Source organism: Papio anubis, chromosome 3, assembly GCF_008728515.1.
Source record: "Papio anubis isolate 15944 chromosome 3, Panubis1.0, whole genome shotgun sequence".
NCBI lineage: Eukaryota > Metazoa > Chordata > Mammalia > Primates > Cercopithecidae > Papio > Papio anubis.
The window spans coordinates 41,784,625-41,806,884 of NC_044978.1; the positions used below are offsets into that span (position 1 = coordinate 41,784,625).

At 38.0% G+C, this 22,260-nt stretch overlaps 1 protein-coding gene and 1 long non-coding RNA gene across 3 annotated transcripts in view; one reads left to right on the forward strand and one right to left on the reverse strand.

Moving 5' to 3' along the window:
• Positions 1-12,304, forward strand: part of LOC103884687 — a 69,949-nt gene extending 57,645 nt beyond the window's left edge. For both annotated transcript variants that reach the window (XR_004182657.1, XR_004182658.1), the window contains 2 exons: positions 7,817-7,963; positions 12,218-12,304. This is a non-coding gene — a long non-coding RNA (uncharacterized LOC103884687). The remainder of the gene's footprint in view (positions 1-7,816; positions 7,964-12,217) is intronic.
• Positions 1-22,260, reverse strand: part of EDNRA (endothelin receptor type A) — a 62,861-nt gene that overhangs the window by 4,401 nt on the left and 36,200 nt on the right. Inside the window, exons 3-7 of the mRNA XM_003899249.5 lie at positions 19,825-19,952; positions 7,753-7,951; positions 4,484-4,636; positions 605-738; positions 71-179 (exon numbers count right to left, since the gene is read on the reverse strand). Coding sequence (XP_003899298.1) covers positions 71-179; positions 605-738; positions 4,484-4,636; positions 7,753-7,951; positions 19,825-19,952 — 723 coding nt within the window. The remainder of the gene's footprint in view (positions 1-70; positions 180-604; positions 739-4,483; positions 4,637-7,752; positions 7,952-19,824; positions 19,953-22,260) is intronic.

A 22,260-nucleotide genomic window follows, 5' to 3' on the forward strand; every position in this document is an offset into this window, starting at 1 on the left:
GGCTGTGTCTGTTGACTGTTTAATATACTCATTTTGTTGTCTTCAAAAAATACTTGAAAAATCATCTTACCTGGAAACAATTTTTAAATTTCTTGCTCACAAAATACAGAGCTATGGGGTTTATACATGAATTCATGGTTGCCAAGTTAATACCGATGTAATCCATGAGCAGCAAGAAACTACAGCAAAAGAAAATGGTGCAGAATAATTAGAAAATATTGTTTTAAAATCTGCTAACTAGCATTTATTCCTAGAATAAGCATTTTTCTTGCCCAGAAGCCATTTCTTGTGGGTGGCAGTTAGAATTTTGTAAAAAGTGCCTGTTTAAATGGCAGTTTCAGTTTTGCAGGACAGTTACAGATACATCACTACTTGGTTAGCTCAAACCCTTATGCACAGCCTCAGGAGGGGAGTGGCAAGATAACAGACGTGGCTTGCACAAATTTTGGGATCAGTTATAGGCTATGTCAGCTAAAGAAAAAAAATCAGCTTTGCACTTTTAATTTTCAGGGCTAATGGGCATGTAGAGTAGCTGGTTTTGTAAAAGTATTATAAATGAAAATCTGAGAAACTCCAATTTTCTAGCGAGTACATAGGCTCGTACCTAAGTAATTCACATCGGTTCTTGTCCATCTCATTATACACGGTTTTCTTCAATATACGGCTTAAATGAAGAGGGAACCAGCACAGAGCAAAAATTACGACCAAGCAGAAAACTGTTTTTGCCACTTCTCGACGCTAAAGGAAAGTGAGAGAAAAAAAAAAAAAGGACAACAAATTTAGTGTTTTTATACTAGATGCAAGAACTACAGTACCAGGAAGTAGCAGACAACAGGGAAAGAATAATTCAAAGAAGAGCCAGGAGAACAGCCTGGCTTACAGTGCCTCTACCTCTTCAAGATTCTAAGGTCAGCGTTCTAACCAAGGAATTGCTAATGATGCTTCTGGGCAGCTTCCAGGAAGGATGGGGACCTCAGGTTGGTTATTAGGGCCAGGACAGAGTTTATATGCCAGGAGAGAGGTGGAAACCGGCTGGAGGGGAGCCAGCTGAGTCTGCGGCTGTGTGTGTGTAGGTGGCTGAGTCTGCCTGTGTGTGTGTGTAAGGGGGTGGGGTGTGACTGCATGGGGGAAAGGGTTAGCTAATGGCTCTTAATAACAGGTAACTAATTAGCATTAATGATGGCACGGCAGGCAAGGAGACTGAACATCACATGATCATGCATGGACAAATCAACAAAGACCTTGGGAAAACAAAATAGGAGTGGGGAGCAGAAAAGGAAAAGTCATAGCACTATGTTTTTTCCTTTTCCTGATCCTGAACACAGTTACTATTGGGACTTTTTGCTCTTTAAATTCTTTTCCTAATGACATGCAGTTTCTTAATGACATATAAAAATATTATATATTGTTTGCAAGCAGAAGGATGAGGGTAAAGGATTATCAGCAGTGAGGACTAGAAAATCTGGAACATGCTGACCTTGGACTGACTTCATGGAAGGTTTGCATGCCTTTGAGTCTGCTCAGGATCAGAAAAACTATAAATTAGGAATTATCTGCAACTATTCATTGGCCTGCATTATTTGAGTATTATATTTCATGCATTTGTGTTCCTGACTAGGAACACAAAATGCAATTTGTCTGTAACTGGGATCAGCTAATGTCCAAATAAAACTGATTAAAAACAGCACCTGGAAGGGTAATGCTGGCTCAACCTGAAACATATAACATTAAGTCTGGGAAGCCTATAATAGACTCACATGATTGGCTGAGCCATTCAAAAATATTCTGGGGCAGTTTTGATAACTCGCTAATCTAGCTCAAAGAATTGGGAGTTCTTTAACCTCTCATAGTCATTGGGCTAGCTGGGATATGGCTTCGGAGTAATGATTGAGGGAAGAAATAAAATATTCAAATCTTCCGGAATGGGGGCTCTTTTTAAAGGGTCATTTTGTGTGTCCAGAAAGACAGTGTGCCCAGAAAAATAGAAAAGCAGTGTATTAGGGGAGAGGTTACCTTTCTTGAGTGCATATTCAAAGAGGATAACGCTTTTAAAAGGTAGTAGTATTAGTACACTGCCATGATAGTCTGATATTTGCTTAACCAATATCCAGTCTCCTGTCTTCCTTACCATCACTCAGGTCTTGATTTGTTAAGGCAGCTGGGGAACCTGGCCTAATTATCTACATGCCCACTTGGCACAGTTTTGACCCATTAGATGAAATAGAAACCAGTGCATGGGTTTCTGGAAAAGCTACCGAGAAATATAGGGACACTCCTTTGATGCACACCCTCGATGTATTGTTTTCTGTTCTTCCCCTCTTGCTGCTTGGAAATCAGATATAAAAGTAGAGCTGCTGCTACTGTCTTCTCAGACTGAAGGAAAGATCAGCAAAACAGTAGATACCTGGCCTCTAAGTTGGCTTGACCACTAAATCTTGATGTCTGAACTTTTTGCTATGGGAGAAAGATAAACTCCTTCTTGGTCAACTGTTATTTTGGGTTTTGTGTTCTCAGCATCTAAACACAACCCCTGATTGATAAAACTGTCATCATTACAATGAGGAGAAATTAGAGACAACCAAGTAAGAAGCAAAACTATGAGCCCCCCAGAGTATTAGTCAAGATGGCAAGGCTTTGTGCTCTATGCTGGTTCTCCCACAGTCCCATCTGCAGGACCTCCAGTTACCCTTGTTCTTCTGTTCTTAGGATTTGCTACAGCTTTGAGGGGCACCAAAAGGAACTTTAACTGCATGAGGGCAAAATCTTGGGTTCTAATCTCCATTCAGTTGAGCAAACCTCTTAATCACCTGTATAATAAAGAATATATATCCTATCAGTCTCACAGGGCGCTTGGAGGAATCAAATAAGAAAAAGACATGGAAATGGACATGCACTTTAAAAACTTAAAAAATGCTATGTAAACATGAAACAGCATATGACAACTGTTCCTAAACCTTACTTAATTATTTCCACAGCAAATACCACTCATAGCTTAAACAGTCTCAATCATGGCACGAATGTAAAAATCTGTATTTTAAAACACTGTTTTTCACAAACCCATTCTAACTACCTCCATTCCAAGGATGAGAGGAAATAATTGTAAACATATTAAGCAACTGGAGTATTTGAAACTTTCATGCCTGAGCAAAGTCATACCAAGGTTTCTCAATGTAATCTTCCTGCTAAATGTCAATGAAAGATAATAGCTACCATTTGTATGGCATGTTAGATTTTATAAAGTACATGCACACACATTCATCCTTTTGATTTTCATAATACTATTGATTCAAATATTATGCTCAATTTACAGATGAAAAGCTGAAGCTCAGAAAAATCAGTATAGTAGTTCAAAAGAGTTGCTGATGAGGAACGATGCTTGCACATGGTAATTATATAGGACAGATTTACAGACTCCATCAACAACTTACATTTACTTTTGGTGTAGTTGACCATCATTATATACTTTTCTGTTGCAACAGAGAACTTACCTGAAGTCCTAGGTTTACTCTTAGAATTAATGTAAATTAACATATGTTTAATACCTAGTAGGAGCTGGGTACTGTTAGGTACCTTACATGTCTCAGGTAATCCCCATGATGTATTATTACATACATATTATGAGAAACTAGATGTTCAGAGAGGTTAAGCAATTTGCCCAAGGTCAGAGAGCCAAGTATGAGTCTAGTTTTGCCCTTGAAAGCCCACAGCTTTATCTTATCTGTTCCAATTTCACCCAGGAGGGACCAACGTTAGCCTCCTGTTGATATGTTCAAATTCCTTCTAGAACTTTGGGTCTTCCAACATTTTACCTCTTCTAACGTACATGATCCTATTTCCTAGCATAAGTCTCACATTAGACATTGCTCTGGAGAGGTTCATCTCCTTTTTCCCATTCCCCAAATGCATGGTTCCTATTCCACATTCTAACTAGACTCCTGTTCTTCCACCTGAAATGCTTTCTGTCAACTTCTTCCCCATCAAATCCCATTTAGCCTCCAAGGTCTGGTTCATGAACAGCTTCCCCATGACTCTGTCTCATACCCTTCCTGGCTTTCCATAGCACAGGCTACTTTTACCACACCTGTGATTCTATTTTCAAGTTGTTTTGCGTGTGTATTTTATTTCTACAACGAGACTGTAAATCTGCATGGGGAGAAAGTCATATGCTTCTTTGTGTCCTGGTACAGTTCCAAGCCCAATTCAATGCATGAACTCACATACACGCATGCTCAGTATACTCTTGGCAAAATAGAGGGATAGTTCTTCTCTCTCTGGGCCCAGCCTCCAGGCCACTTGTTTCACAAGCAGGCTTCCCATTTTACAAAAGAAATTTCTAACACTATTACCATAAAGAAAACAGTTACAAGATAGTATTTTTATTTTAGGAAATCAGGCTAATTCTACTAAAGATGATATTTGCAGGCCTGCTGTTGTCAAGGACTAACCAGTCCTGGCCAGATTTTCATGATGTTATGGGATTTACCTGCTTAAGATGTTCACTGAGGGCAATTCTCAAGCTGCCATTCCTTCTGTTCAACATCTCACAAGTCATGAGGGTGTAGAAGATCGCAGTGCACACCAAGGGCATACAGAAATAGAACCCAAAGAGCCACCAGTCCTTTACATCTTGGTAGAACTTCAAAGTGAAAAAAAAAAAAGAGAAAAAGAGGAGCAGAGTCATGTAAATTAACTGTGCTGTGCCTCTGGTAGCTTTAAGGTCTTTAAACTTGCAGATATGTCTTTAAAATCATGCTCTCTGGTTGCAGTAACTCAATTAAATTGGAAACTTCAGAAATTATCCTGGCTTTAAACAACATATAAAGAAACTGCACTTACAAAAATTATCTTGACAAGGATATTTTCGTAGATGGATGGTTTCAACTACACAATGGAAGAGCCCTAATCAATAAAAATAATGTCCTTCTAAAGCTCATAAACATGATTTTGAGACAAAAGAATATATATATTTATCTTTATTTCTTGATGAACCTCAACATTTTGTTAGTGCCTGCTTTACTTTTGACTATTGTGGTGAAAGTGTATTTAACCTGAAACAGTGAAGGTTATGAATGGCTTGTCTGTGTAGCTTTGGTTAATAGGGGTTAACCCTCTGCCTGGTATGCCTGCTATGTGACCTCAAAGCCAGCCACTTTGAACATCAATAACTATACTCTTCTCCCTCCTTTAATACTTACCACCTGGAAACGATTGAAGCAGCATATCTCAACTGGGGCATATCTAGTATTATCTAACTGGGTGGGATTTATAAATACTAAGGTTATTCAGTTTTATGTCTGCTTAAAGAAGAAAACTTAATACCCTATAAAAATGGAAAATGAAAAATGATATCTAAATTCTTCTTCCCATGAAATTAATCATCAACTTGGGAAGAAATGCTTTTTCTTTCCTTATAATGCCTCTTCAGATTGTTAATTTACTAAGGACAATGCAGTTCCCACAGTAAAAAAAAAATCATGCTGCTCTGTAAAAAATGCGACAGTTTCTGAATATAGAAAGAGGCTAAGTGGGCTGCACTTATAACATGTCTAATAAAATAATCTAAAAATGGTTCCCAAAGACAAAAAATTTGGGGGAGGAGTTCTTGACTATTTTTATGCCACAGACCCTTTTGGAAGTCTGGTAAAGACTATAATGCCTTCTGAGAACAATAATTTTACATGCATAAAATAAAATACATAAGATTGCAATGGAAACCAATTACATTAACGCACAGCTATCAAAATATTAGAAATTAAATTTTGATATAGTAATATTGTGTTTATTCACAAATAACAAACCTAATGATGGTTCTAATAACTACCGAACTATTGAAGTATTGAAGTTCTGATGAGCATAAATAATATTTTGAGATTACACAAGTGTTACATGGTATGAAAATATCTGCTATTTTTATTACTGAAAAAGTCATGATACTGTTAAACACTATGGTGATTTGTTGGGTACATTCATAATGGAAGGAAATGATAAATTCAGTTAGAAGTTAGTGAAAATAAACATGTTGTTTCTTTTCCAACCAAGTTCACAGATCCCTGAATTCTATCCTCAGGTTAAATGCAAACTCCCAAAGGAGTTGGTTTATTCTAAACTGCTTACACAAACATTTCCCTGTTCCCAACACACTGTAGAAAGATTTCAGTCCTGAACTTATAAAAAGTCAGAAGCACTCTTTCTCTTTCTTTTTGAAGTGCAACACGAACACTCCTTTGAGCACCCGTTCTCCCTTCTTTTGTATCCTCTTTTTCCTGGTGCACTTGCTGACTGGGTATGAATGACCCAGAAGCAGCTGCAGAGGGTCTGGAGGCTGACCCTTGAGAGTGCTGAGTGGAGTCCCCTGCCCCCTCCATGGCAAAGGCCCACACAGAAGTGGGTAATACATCTCTTTGGAACTGATGTCATCCACATGGGTAGAGAGGGGCCTCTCATCAGTCTAGGGTAAAGTTGAAGAGCAAGAACAGAAAAAAGAGGGGAAATAAATTTAGAAAAAAAGAACAGGACTTCAGACTTGGAATGAACTCTAAAAAACTATCTGTTCAACTCATACCCTTTACTACAACCGTCTAGCCCACCCATGCCTGAAGAGTGGCTACCCTTTACTTGAACATGTCTAGAAAGGAGACTCCGTCTTTAAGAAACAGCCCATTTCATTTTGTCCGGCTCTAAGGATTAGTAAGCTTCTTCTTATAGTGAACCTCTTTTCTCTAATGTTTGCGTCTGGAATATCTAGATTGCTTATTCACACTGCCCAAATTCTGACAATCTCCTACTGTCTGCTTTGTTTTTCACTTTGAAGACGGACCCAATAAGAAACTTCAATTTTAAGTTGTTGGTTTGGCAGTTTTCATGAGCACTTTTAATTTTAAAACAAGAATTTCCAAGCAGGATAACTGGTCAACTGTAAAACCACGAATTCTGTGAAATTTCCAAGTTGGGAAAGCATACTTTGAGATGTCTGTAAATAATTACATGTGGAATGTGAGCTACATGAAACTTACATCAAAGCACTAAATTACACTGATTTAAGAGAAATAGTTATCCCTTTGGTTTTCCTCCTCAGTCCACATGTAACTAGTTTTGCAAAGAAAAGATGCATTTTAAATAGGTTTCCCAAAACAGTCACGTGATTAAGCTTTTCAGAAAAACATTAATATGGTCAGGTGTATTAAAAAAAAAAAAACTGAATTTGTTAAACCAAAAAATTCTTTTAAAAGTTCTACAATTTTATATTATTTGTATATTAGACATAGAAACCATTCTAAGTACATGTAAGTACTACTCTCTACTTTGAATTAGTAAGTTCATCTTTAAAGAATGTGAGAAATATGCTTCTCCCTAAGTGACATAAGATAAACATCAGTATGTCTTCCAGATGGAAATTGTTGTGTTGTATTCATTATTACAAAAACAAATATCATATGTACACACACACACACACACACACACACACACACCCCTAGTCCCTCTTTCTTAGTAAATTTGCTTTGGTATTCTTAGTGGTTTGGTGCAGAATAACAGATGTGTCTACCATTGTGGTATAATACAAGAGTGAAAGCCAAAATAACTGTTCTATTGAAGAATCTAGACACAGGTTTAACTACTTTTCAGGCAACTGAGGAATATTTGACAGAATAAACCACACTTGGCATTGTGGTGATGTCATCAAGTCTCAAGATGGTGAAGTCTAACGCAGGACCTCCTCCCTTCCCAAGTTAATTCATTTTAAACGTTTAGTACCTCCATGAATTTTGACGTAGCATTGAGCATACAGGTTTTATGCTGTTCACCCCTATATTCAAAGGGTACCATGACGAAGCCAATCGCTTCAGGAATGGCCAGGATGAAGGACAGGATCCAGATGGAGACAATTTCAATGGCAGTTACCAAAGGAATCCCAATTCCCTGAACACGACTCCAGGAGGCAACTGCTCTGTACCTGAAAGAAACGGTAATGGAACCAAGTTGTTAGGAACTTTTAAATGTATTTCAATTAAATAAAAATTGTAAGTGCTGGGAAGCTCCTCCCCATTGCCAATACCAGTAATTGGCTTTTTGGGAATTTTCTGAGTCTCGATATGAAAACCAAGTGGGGCTTTTTTTTTTTTTTTTTTGAGACGGAGTCTCGCTCTGTCGCCCAGGCTGCCAGGCTGGAGTTCAGTGGTGGGATCTCAGCTCACTGCAAGCTCCGCCCCCAGGTTCACGCCATTCTGCCCCCTTGGCCTCCCGAGTAGCTGGGACTACAGGCACCCGCCACCACACCCGGCTAATTTTTTTTTTGTATTTTTAGTCGAGACGGGGTTTCACCGTGTCAGCCAGGATGGTCTCGATCTCCTAACCTTGTGATCTGCCCGCCTCAGCCTCCCAAAGTGTTGGGTTTACAGGCATGAGCCACCACACCCGGCCACAAATGGGGCTTTTAAGAGTTCCACCCATTTGGAAATCAATTGCCTGGCAGGCCTGAGTCTGAGGTCTTCATTTGGTCTAGTGAAATCTTAAGAGAGTTTAGAATGTGGCAGTAACAGACAGTTGTGCCTATGTCTTTTAAGCTGGGGGAGAAATTGGATGGATGGGAGGGATCATGAAAGCTGCTCATACTTGTTATAGTCATATCTTATTCCTCTTTATAAAATAAAAAAAGAAACCTTAAAGCATTATTTATGAAGTGGGCCTAGATGTCCTTGAGTGAATAATAACCACAGATACTCCATTGTTTCCTCCCTTCTTTCACCCCCAAAATGTGAGCACAGTGGGCTTGTACCAGGTGGCAGTTTTAGTAAATACCTATTTGTGGTAAATGTTAAAGAGGGACTATATCACTCCCATTATGGCCCTGTGCTAGAGTAGATAAAACTTATTTAAAAATACTTTGGTTCCTAACCTTTAGGGTTTACAATCTAACGGAAAAGAATGGTTCATACAGAGTATATAACATAAATGTGACTGAACAATTATGTCAGTCAAAAAACTATCTGGTAATAAGAAATTATGCTCACTTTATTTTTTACTTCACTATTTTAATGATAATAATCACATTTAAATGTTATGTCTAAGGAAGGTTTGGTTTAGAAATTCTATGCTCTTTGACCTGATGTGATGGTCTGATGCTAACTGCTTTTAGACTTACTATTAAGAAGAGGCCTGTGACATGGTATGGTATTTTTGTGGCCTCATTCCTGAAATTTTTGTTGCTGCCGTAGTGGAAAAGAAACATTTTCTTTTTATAGTTTTCATTAGATAGTGCCAGAAGAAGGCTATGAAACAGATCAAATGCATTGGAGACAGGTGCTCATGGGTTTGCAGCACATACAAAGTAATGTAGAAGATTAATCAATAAAGCCAAGGCAATATACAAGCTACCCATATCCACCAAGACAAGCCCCATCAGTTACATTTAGTGTACTGTCTCAGTACAGTTACACAGTACATGCGTGAAAACACAACTCTTAGAATTATGCTGACTTGATTCTTTACCAGAATTCCCTAGAGATGAGCATGTACAGATTTGTATATTTTATGATGATGCCACATGGCATACTGTATAGCACAATTTGCTGGAGAAATGTTTTATAAAAGATTTTTAGGGTAAATAAGATTTGTGTACAATAAAAATCTCAAAAAAGTCCAGATTATTTCAAAATGGGATAAAATACAGCTATGCAAACAGACCAAGAAAATCCTTTTATGATCTAACCAAGATTGAATTTTAAAATTTATGGTTATTTCCATAAATTGTCCAGTGGGATAAAAATCGTTGTTTATTTTTCTTTGTTCCCTTATTAAACTGGCAGCCTGATACCCAGTAAAAGCTAAGAGGAATGGAGACGGGATGTCTATATCCCAAGGCTGTCAACGGAGTTACATCTATTTTTTCTTCCCTTCTCTCAGGTTGTTTACCAGGGAAGGTGATTTAAATAAAACACCCTATTTCAATAGAGAGTACGAAAGCCTGATTTCCCTGCCAGGATTTGGGGTAAAAAGTGGCTTAAGGAATAAAATGTGGTCAACATGTTCTTATGGTGAACATATTCACAGACCGGCTTCATTTTTACAAAGTGCCATGAGTTCCCAGAATATTACACATCCATAATCCAATGTAAATTCAACATTCACAAATAAGTAGAAGTCATTTTTAGAGTCTAGTTTAGCAAATAATTCACGATCAGTCTGCTCCTTCATTAACCCACTCGCTGAGAATTAGAATATTTTCCATTTATAATCACACAGATCTTGATAACATCTCCATGAGATAAGGGGAAAACGACCATAAGAGCAATTAGAAACAATCATTTGTGATCATGAAGGTGGGGAAAGGTATGGAAACCATGAAACACTGGATGTTTCAAAACTGATTTCTATTTGGAATATAATGGCACAACACACTGACACACAAATATGCTTTTCTTATGAGGTGCGATTATAAACAGCCTTCCATCTAGTCAGTATGTATATACATCTCTCTCTGTATATCTATGACATCTTCAGTTGTCATGGAAAATCTGCAAGTGTAGATTCCACCACTGACAACTGCTGTTCCAGAAAGAATCCCTCCTCTCTGAAATGCTTTCTTCACTTGGTTTTCACCACAGTCTCCCAGTTTTCTTTCTGACTTACTGGCCATTCCTTCTCATTTACCTGGTTGGACCCTGCTTTCTCCACAAATTCTTAGCACTGGTTTTGTCTGAGGGCTTAGTGCTCAGACGTTTTTTCTATCTATGTGCTCTCCTTTGGTGATCTCATCTAGTCTCATGGCTTTAGTATCATTTTAACTATCCATCTACTGGTAATTCTTAAATTTGTACCTCTAGCCTGGTGCCTCACCTTTAACCTTAGACTTGTATCTCCAACTGCTTACTTGCGAGCTCCACTAGGACACCTAATAAGCATCTAACACTCCCAAATCAGCCCTTGTTTTCCTTGCCACTAAACCTTTCTGCAGTTTTTCCCATCTCTGGCCCCAAACACTGGGTTAGATTTTACTCCTCTTCCACCACACATCCAATCCTTCAGCAAATCTTGCAACAACTTCCTTCAAGATATATCCAAAGGCAACCACTTTTCACCATCGTACCTGTTACCGCAGTGCCTTGATGATGGCCATAGCTTCCTAACTGATCTCCCTATGTCCACCTTGCTTTGCTACAGCCTACTCTGAACATAGCAACTGGAGTGAGGCTGCTACGTCAGACAATAGCACCCTCTGCTCCAAACCCCCCGTGGCTTCCCACCCCTGTGAGAATGCCCACAGGTGTCCTCATAGCTGCTTCCTCACTTCCTTCAGGTTTTTACTCACTTGGAGTTTTTCACGGAAGCCTTCCCCGGAAACCCTAAAGTTTGCCAACTCCCCCTCCAGAATTGTTTCTCTCACCCTGATCCATTTTCCCCCAGAGCACTACTATGCTCTATTTATTTATTTTGTTTATCATCTATGTTCTCCCCTCTCCTTTAGAATATAAGTTCCCAGCTGGGTGCGATGCCTCATGCCTGCAATCCCAGCACTTTGGGAGGCCGAAGCGGGTGATCGCTTGACACCCTGGGCAACATGGTGAAATTCCATCTCTACAAAAATACAAAAATTAGCCAGGCATGGTGGTGCGTGCCTATAGTCCCAGCTACTTGGGAGGCTGGGGTGGGAGGATCCGCTGAGCCCAGGGAGGTTGAGTCTGCAGTGATCCGTGATCATGGTACTGCACTCCAGCCTGGGGCGACAGAGTAAGATCCTGTCTGGGGCGGGGGGGGGGGGGGGGGGGGGGGGCAAAAGAAAGAAAGAAAAGAAAAAAAGTGAAAAAAAGCATGTAAGCTTCATAAGGGCTGACATTTTGTATGTTGGTCACAATACCTAGAACCACAAATGCCGAATAAATACCTGTTGAATGAAGTGTCTTTTTGTTGGCATTTTCATGTATGTTACCATGCATATACCTTACCTTACCTTAATTGGCTAGGGAATTCTTAATCTCTAGGGAATTCTGGTGACGAATCAGTCAGCATAATTCTAAGAGTTGTGTTTACGCAGATGTACTGTGTAAACTTACCTTACCTTAATTGGCTAGAGCTAATAACACACTATATTCTGATCATTTTCCTATTTTTCAAGCTAGCCATGAATTAGGCCACAGATTAAAAGCAAATACTTTTAGAGGTCTAGATTCAGTAATTTAAAGGAGGGATTTATGGGCTGATCTTTCTGCCCCATATGTTCCAGTTGGGAACCTGAGAACTGGCATCTTGCCACATCCTCTGCCTGGTCTCCAGTGAACCTGGGGCGTCTGGACCACGGCTCAGCGCTGCCAACTCCTGGTAGAGCCTTTTCCCATTATATCACCTTGTACCCTGTCATGTGATAGGCCAAAATAAAAGTATAACATATATATTTTATTCATGTAAAGATGTTTGTTAGTGCCTGTATCTATAAATAGAGTTTTACATGTTATCAAGGCCAGAGGCATTTAATGCATGTTTATTGAATCTTGAAGGTGTGGTCTGGGACAGTCATTAAGTTTAAAAATGTTTATTCTTGAAAGAACTTTAAAACATTATAAAATAAAACTTAAAAAGATCACTTCAACAAAATCTTTTTTTTTTACTCTTTTCTTGTTTTTATTCTCATAGGCATAGTTTGAATAGACTATAATCATATGACTCACAATTTTTAAATTTTAGCTTTATTTACATTAAAAATACTCTCATATGTTTCTACATGGGTGTGGCACTTATCAATTTAATGGCTACACAGTATAACAAGATTTTGATATAATTTACTTGAATCTTTTTTCTATGTTCACATCATTTCTAGTGTTTCACAGCTGTCAATAAGACACCTATAAGCTTGTTTGTACATGTAATTTTTTTCTCTTTCTGAATGATTTTTCTGGATTAATTATCTTGAGTAGGATTACTGGATCAGGGAATAAATAGGTGGCTGAAGTGCCTTAAAAAAGAAGTTTCTACCAAGTGCCTGTCAATGAATGCTTGCCTGTGTTAGCATTTATTATTTACTCTTATTTGCCACTTCCATAAGGTACAGTGCCACCCCTATCTTGACCTCTGCACATCTTTAATTAACAGCAAACTTGATCATTTGTAATGGTTGTTAATGATTTATATCTCTCACACCATAGGGAGGTTTGGAAGCTAAATACTAGCAGGAAGAATTCTTCTTTAGAGACAGGGTCTTACTCTGTCATCCAGGCTGAAGCACAGCACACAGTCATAGCTGCGGCCTCAAACACCTGTGCTCCCTTAAGGGATCCTCCTACCTCAGGCTCCCCAGTAGCTAGGAGTATGGGTGCCCACCACCATGCCAGGCTAATTTTTAAAAATGTTTTTTGTAGAGACAGGGATCTCTCTATGTTGTCCAGGCTAGTCTCGAATTCCTGACTTCAAGCCATCCTCCTGCTTTGGCCTTCTAAGGCTGAGCCACTGCAACTGCTTGGCCAATTCCAATTTAGAAGAGAATCAGGTATGGTGAATTAAAAGAGAGCCGCAAATGCTTTACCACTTCTTCAGCTGAGTTCTTAAATTGAGCTGACCTGTGACTACTTTGATCAATTGAGTGTGGCTAGAATGATGTTTTGCAGGTCCAGGTCTGGCTTCTGACAGGAGCCTTGAGCCTGCTGGAGCAAAAACATTGCGAGGACCCTGAGACTACATGGAGGGGGAGATGGGCTCTGCTGAGCTCAGACTTCCAGCTGTCCTTGCTAAGGTGCCAGGCATGTGTGTGTTGGACCTCTGAAACAAGCTCAGAGTCAGTTGAAGTCCACCAACCCCAGCTGAAGTGACAAGGAGCAGAAGAATTGCCCAAATTCCTGACCTTCAACATGGCAAGATATGATAAAATGGTTGCTGTTCTGAATTGCTAAGTTTTGGGGTAGTTATCCAAGAGAAATGGGGTAGCAAAATTAACCAATTGCTTTATCTTGACAATAGAATAAGAAAAAAGAACAAATAACTCAGTGCAATAGTGAACAGACCCCCAAATAAGATCCTATTGCCTTAGCCAGCCTTGGACTTTGTCCAGTTCCTCGCTCATGTCTTCTGGCTCAGACCCTTCCTCTGTGTCTTCACTATTGTCATGATGCAATAGAAAACCATAACACCAAGAAAATAAGGAGAAACCAAGTCCAACTCTAACAAAGAAGTTTTTCTGAAAACCACCTTCATGTTTCTTGAGTTAGGATATATCTTTGAGAATATCACAGAGACCACTGAGCAATTATTTGAAATGATAGGTTCAAGAACTGACATCAGGTTTTCAGCCATATAAAACAAAGCTGCCTTATTAATGGATCTTTGCAACTTTTCCAAGTATCTAATAACACATCACTCTGGAATAGTTGTTAAAAGAGTTTTATCTTTTTACAGCCTTCTTCCCCAGGCAACTTTTAACAAGTTGGATCTGTACCCAGACCTTTTTACTGGTCTGACTCCATCATCATCATCTTCCACTTTAACACGACTTAGCAAAGAACAACAGTGATCCCTCCTATCCCCCTCCTGCTGCTGCTTTTTTTTTTTTTTTTTTTTTTTTTTTTTTTGCCTCCAAACAAACTCAAAGTAATATATAAAACGTGTCACTTTCAGCATGTAAAAATACCTATTTTAATAGCTGGTAATGGCTGGTTATTCATTTTTGTTGGGAAAAGTTTATTCATTATAGAAGTATACTGCCTTAGAATTAAAAAGATATTTCACCAAGAAAGCTGGATTGGGGTCAAAATTTGTTTTTGAATTTCTTCAGTTCCTGATTTATCTTTTTCTCAAGTGACCAAGGATGTGAAGCTAGATTCGTGGAGAATTATTCAAAAGGTTAAACTGAGACAAGTCCATAGTTGAAATTAGCAATGAAAGCCTATCCATTCTGGCAGAAATCTCGTGCTTTCTCTCAGTCCTGTTTCCCTTATTCAGATTAAAAGCTGATAGTGAGAAAGCTAGATCTTTTCTTTGATCTTACATCATTCTGTAATCATTGATTAATGAAGTAATAAAGAAATCCTATAGAACTTGGATGTACGGGTTCTCTTATTTTCTTTCAGACAACTCTGAAATGTGAGATAATAATTATATTTTTGAAATACTGTGTAAAAAAATCATGGGAACTCTTTGTCCTGGGCTATAATTTATTCAGCTCATAAAACGAAAGCAGGGATTCACAAACTGCAACAGGTTCCAAACTCTCTTTTTATTCCCTGTTTTATTTGAAAAAGTTTTTTTTTTTTTTTAATAGTAGAATATAATGCAACCAAATGAAGAGTTAAAGCAAATGGAATCTTATCTTCAGGAAATAAGTGTGAATGATTCATTCTCTTGTGTGAAAGCTTTTGAAATAGAAATGTCAAATAGATTCCCTACATAGAAGTCCTGGAGCTTAGGTCAATACCAAATGAAATGTAAAATAGTAAAGTGTGTGTCTAGGGAACAAAGAATGATTAGTTTATTTTCAAGGAAAAACCTTTTGGATTAAGGCTGATTTTTTTGTGAGAGTGGAATTTTAAAATAGTTCATCTCCTTGATCTACAACTCAGATCAAATCTTAATGAGATAGATTCTTGGCATTATGTTTTCTTTCTTTCTTTTCTCCTTGTTTCTTTTCTTTCTTTTCCTTCTCTTTCCTCCTTCAGTCCATCCTTTCTTTTTAACTAAGAATGACTCACATTTCATTTGATACACAACTATTTATCGTGATGGAACATCTTATTTCTTGTTCTTCATGTATGAGATGAAGAGAGGAGGTGGTATGGGTGAGGTGACCCAACACTAGACATAGGAATCTATGACCTAACCTTCCCCCATCTTCCCGACTCAACACTGGGCATGATTGAAGCTGGGCATGATGCTCCAAGATCCCCTCAAAGAAGAAAGAGGAGGCAGAACAAAAACGTGAGGAGGAACCAGCTCTGCCCCCCGGGCCTGTGAGAGGAGTGACAAATATTTTCCCCAGCTTATTACTTGTTTTTTTTTCTTTTTTAAGTTTTATGAATGTTTAATCTGAAGGTTTTAAAGTACTGTATCGTAAAATATATTTATAATTTTATCCAGAATTTCTACCATTCTTTTTAAGTTCAGAAGGGTCTTCCTTCCCTTTCCAGAGATCAAAAAGATAGTCTGTTTTCTTCTACTGTTTTATGGTATAAACAAAAAATAAAATTCTAAGCCCCTCAAATAACTGAATGGACCCCTCCTCTTGGCCAAGGGGATTTCAAAGAAACCTAAAAAACGAGTTCAGGCCATGATGGGAAGGGGATGTCGGACCTGCCTCTTCATACTCTCCTCTCTTTGGAATTCAGGCACAACAGGCCAGCATTAACGTTAAAATAGATCTTAAGACAACAAAACAGACTCTCTGTAGCAGTGAGATACCAAATCCCAACCATACTCTAGTATAGCATCACATGACAGAGAGAAGGCCCTGAAAGAAATAGAAGTATTTCACTCCGAAATATATTTATTTGACCTATTTTGAAATGACCCTGTATAGCCATCTCTTGTTGGGAAAAATTACATTCTGTAGATAATTCCCTTCCATTTCCAGGTCTTTTCCTGATTCAGGAGAGATTTAACTAAGAGTCTGGCACCTTTTAAGATCTGATAAGAGGCGTTTACCATCTATTCTCATACTACCTGGAGGTTTCATCTACATAGAACCTTGGCTTCCACAATCCCTTTATCCTAATCCCAAGCACTTCTTGTCAGCATTTGCTGACTTCAAATCTTTAGGCAAAACTTAACTCTTTCAACTAAATGCCAGTCAGGAAATATTTGAATCCACCTATGACCTGGAGGTACCGCCCTGCCCTCCTCGCCCACTCTCCACTTCAAGATGTCCCACATTTCCAGGCCAAACTGTAAACCTTACATGTATGGATTTATGTTTTTGCCCGTAACTTCTGTCTCCTGCAAATGTATAAAATTAAACTGTAACTCAACAACCTTGGGCACAGGTGCTCAGGACGTCCTGAGCCTGTGTCACGGGTCATGATCTTCACATTTGGATCGGAATACATCTCTTCAACTATTTTTCAGAGTTTGACTTTCTTCGTCAACAATGGTTTGAGTTTTTACGTGCTTGAGTATAGTGGTTAAGAATGCAGACTACCAACATTTGATTACTGGCTCCAGCACTTAGTAGCCATGCTGACTTGGTTAATCTCTTTCAACCTCAGCTTCCCTATCTGTAAAGTGGAGATAACACACCAACTATCACAGTTACATAAACTAATTTTTTTTTATTTTTTGAGACAGAGTCTCACTCCATCGCCCAGCCTGGAGTGCAGTTGTCTAATCTCGGCTCACTGCAACTTCCACCTCCCGGGTTCAAGCGATTCTTGTGCCTTAGCCTCCCAAGTAGCTGGGACTACAGGTGCCTGCCACCATGCCCGGCTAATTTTTGTATTGTTTGTAGAGATGGGGTTTAACCTGTTGGGCAGCCTGGTCTTGAACTCCTGGCTTCAAGCGATCCGCCCACCTTGGCCTCACAAAGTGCTGGGATTACAGGCATGAGCCACCTCACCCAGCCCTAAACTAATTTTTGTAAAGTATTTTCAACAGGGCCTAACACTTAGTAATACTCAATAAATGGTAATAATTATAAATATTATTATTGATATGTAGCAGAAGACTTTAACATGCTTTTTCCTTCAGATGGCTAAATAGCATTATTTATTGATAAAACTTTCCTTCCCCGATTATATTCAAAGTGATTTCAGCCTATATTATTAATACATTCTTGTGTATTCCAGCCCCTGAGTCGAGTTTTCCACTGATTTGTCAGTGTGTTCATGGGTTTGCATTATATTGTTTAAAACACTGTAGCTTTATAGCACTTAACATGACCACATAGGCCACTGCATTCTAGTCTAGGTGACAGAGCAAGACCCTGTATTTTAATAAAAAGAAAAATCATATAGGAAGAACATGTGTGTGGGACACGTTGATCTTTTTTCAAAATGTCATGATTATTTTCCCATTTCTTTTCTCTACATGAATTTAGAGTTATAACTAAAAAATTTAATTAGATATTATAATGAAAATACATAGTTACGTCTCTGAAAGAAATGTAACTTGATGATATGCAGCTTGATGAATACAGGAAAAATTTTACTTGTATTAGCAATGTAAAGAGGCGATTTAATGCCTTTAATTTTTAGATAATAGAACACTTTGAATGAAAGAAGAAATGATGTTGGGATGCTGGGAGTGAGAACATCAGAGTGAGAATTTATTAGTGAATCAAATCCACATCATAAGTGTTTATTCAGCTTTTTATGGTCTGAGGTACCATGATCTATTTAGTCAAGTGGAGATTATACAGTTGCCACTTATGGTATGCAAGTGTTTTTATGCAGCAGCCTTTAACATCTAATATAATGTAGACGTAACCCAAAGAGACCCTAGGCTTTCCTGCAAATCAGTGAAGGGTCTTATTAATAGATGATAAAATTATTTCTAATCTTTGGGTTTACCATTGCAATGGGAACATTTTTGTCAATGGTATGATTGCATTTTAAATTACTAATGAAATTATTTTTTGTGTTTTATTTTTAATAATACTAACGATTTTTATTTTGTGTTTCACAGTTAAAGTCATTTATTTATTTATTCATTTCTGGGCTCAGGTGATTCTCCCACCTTAGCCTCTTGAATAGCTGGGACTACAGGCATGCACCACCATGCCCAGCTAATTTTTTGTATTTTTGGTAGAGATAGGGTTTTACTATATTACCCAGGCTAGTTTCAAACTCTTGGGCTCAAGCAATCAGCCCACCTTGGCCTCCTAAAGTGCTAGGATTACAGGTGTGAGCCACCGTGCCCAGCTGACATAAATTTATAACAAGGATACCATTCTAATTTTCTAATTACTGACTGAATGCACATTTTTATGTTTTAACAGTAACAATTTTTGTCCTAACAATAATTATAAATGTAAAATAACAGAATATCTGTAAACACTTTAATGTTCTTTAGGAGAGTGGGCTTTTTATTTCTATAATGATGAGACTCAGGTTCCCTCATAAAGTGTCAGGGAATAAGTTAGAATGAAAACCTCTTTTAAATTGTATGTAGGCTAATTAAATAGGCCATTATACACCACTTGTGTGAGATTATAGTAAATATAAAAGAGTACCACAGAATGTGTTATAAAGTTCCTAATTTCATTCTTTATCATTGCTGCTATGAAAACCAGAAGGTAAAGAAAATACCATCTAGAAGTTCACAGAATTCAGAAGGGCTTCTTTAGAGAACTCTTAACAATCATGTGTGCGGATTCTGGAAAGACTAAGGGACATTTGATGGAGTTTTCAGAATTGGATAAAGGGATGCTTCTGGTGTTGCCTTCTTTTTAAAACTTATGAAACATTTCAGGCTTTCAAAAAGGCAAGGAGAAGAACATAGCAATATGGCGCACTTACCTCTCACTCAATTAATTAAACATTACGGATATAATTGAACAGTATCATCATTTTTTAATGATAAATTTACCAGGTGAAATATAGGATTTGCATATCCTGGAATCTCCTTTTCACAAAGTTTATTCCATCTAATATGTTAATTTTCCCTTTGTTGTCAAAAGGGTGTCAAATGGGTATTATGGATAAAATGCTCTATGTACATAATTATCTGAGCCAAAGATGGCTAATAATCAGCAAATGTGGAAGGTAATTCTAAACAGCAAAGGCAAGGTGGTTAATGCTTTAATTCACTTGAAGCTATATCAACAACTGTCCTGGGCACCAATTCTCTTGACTTCTCTTCTTTTTGAGAAAAATGCTTTTCTAAGCCCAGCAAAAGAGCAAAGGGAAAGAACCACGTTACCTGTCAACACTAAGAGCGCAGAGGTTGAGGACGGTGATCCCCACTGAGGACTTCTGCAAAAAGGGGAACAGCTTGCAAAGAAATACGCCAAAGTCATTGTGATCAAAAGGCCAGCGCCCAGCCAGCAGCTGAAAGAAGGAGACACAGTGGTAAGAAGTGGTAGAGCTGGCACGGAGCATGTGGGCACTTACATTTCTAGTTATGCGTCCCAGCTTCTAAATGTTATGCACAGTGCTTTTCAGTTAGCACTGTAGCATAAGAGTATTGCTATTTTTTCTTTCATATTTTAAAGCCTCAGCAATTTTTAGTCTGGAAAGATATAGAGAATATAATATATTATAATTATTAATATGTAGTAACATACGAATCTATTGATATATATTTAATATGTAATACTTAATATAGTGTATTAATACTATATTACATACTTATATATTAAATATGTTACAGTTATATAACACAATTTAATAACACAAGAGATGTGCCTTTGATCTCACATCAACTAGTCATGCTGCCTGCTTTTCAAACAGTAGCAAAAGTTTGGGATTTTGGGAGACAGCTCAGCTGAGAAGCAGACAGTGGTTTTTTATCTGTGCTTACTAAACCATGGGTAAAGCAAATAATTTCAACTACTGAAATTGGCTGATTATATTATCTCCTGACAAGCAGCCAAAACTATGAAAGGTTAGGGAGAATACTGGAAAAAACCAAAGTGGTGTAGAAGCTACTAATTTTAGCAGGTAGCTAACACCTAAAGCCACTTACCTTTTCCTCTGTGCTTAAGGAGCTGACTCTGCTTCAGTAGATGTGATGTAAGTGGTTTTTCTCTATTCAGGCTCAAACTTCCCCATACTATACAGAAAAATGTGATTACCTTGCTCTGTTGGTATCATTTGCAGAAAAATCTGTTCTTCCATGTTGACAATTTCCAATCTTGTTTGCAAGGCAAGAGTGGACACCCTCTGGTGGCTGTGCTGGGTAGCAGACACATAACAATAGCTACCAGTACTCTGTATTTGTCTAATTAGGTATTGTACTAAGAGCATGGGCTTAAATAATAGCTCAGCTACCTAAAAGGGGGAAGGAAGTTCCTGCTGAACATATGATGCCTTTTCAAGTGTGAAAATGGTATTGATTTCCTTTCTAATTTTTTGCTTAGTGACTCAATTTAAACTTAACTCACTAGGAAACAGAATTCTACTAACTTGACAAACACTCCTTTTTCTCTTTTTTTTTGAAAAGTTCTTTTTGCCATAGTAACTCTAAGCTAGGCTTTGAATTTCTTTTCTACTATTTCAAAAAGATGATGTGAGGTTTAATTTCATGGTCAGTGTGATCCATAACACCAGTCTATTGAAAGAGATTAGGAAACCAGTACCCCGTGATAAAGAATGAGAACTTGGTTACACAGGGAAGTCTCTCATTCTGTGATTTTTGGTTAAGACCCTATACAACTTCATTACAGAAGTTTTCTCTCTTTAGTTTTCAAGCGTACTTCCCTTTCTTCTAAATAGTTTTTGAAAAGAACCTTTTTCTTCAATCCAATTGTGCTTCTGGTTTCTTCTTCATCTCACTATAAACAGTCTCGATCGGTGTCTTCTCAAAATTTCCTCATAAACTTTTGTCCAAGGACAACCACAAAACTCTTTGCACAAACACTGCCTTCATTTCTTACGGTTTTCATGAAGCTGACAAATAATTACGCCACTGCTGACTGCTGGTTATTAATGCTTGGTGCAAGTAAAGACGTAAAACACTATTTCTGGGATGAATCACCCTATAAAAACAAGAAAACCTGAAAACTACTTTTTATAGAGTAAGAATTTAGAATTCTGGCCTAGAATTATAATTCTTCAAAGACCACAGCTATGTAATTAAAACAGTGTAGGCACGGTGATGGGATATGCTCTGGAACAGTTGAATTGTTTGTTCATTTCCGGAGATTAAGAGGACCCTGATAATCCACATGTATGGATTTCCCAATTCACACATCTAACAATGAGAGAAAAGAAAAAGATGTTCTTGCTTAATAAGGGAGACTTTGAAATCCTGTGAAGGTCTCAGTGGCAAGTGCTAAGAAAATGATCCAGAAAAACCATGGATTTTCTGAACATGGATTCTCTCAGATTCTTCCAATCTCAATGATATCTTTTCCTTTTACATGCTTCCTTAAACTTTTAACTAGGATTAGGTTAGGGTTAGGCATAAAGAAGGACAGAGAGGAAAGACATCATGGAATCAGTGGGAAGCAAGAAGGTCATGGAATTGTCTTTCTTTGAGACAGACGGGTGTTGGTGGTGGTGGTGTTCTTTTTCCTTTTCCTAGGAGTGAGCACTGATTCTTCTTGGGAATTATAGATAAAGGGGAAGGAAAGAAATCATTGGAGAAAATTATTAGGTGAAATCACTGTGTAGACTTCCCTAACTTGTATCTCCT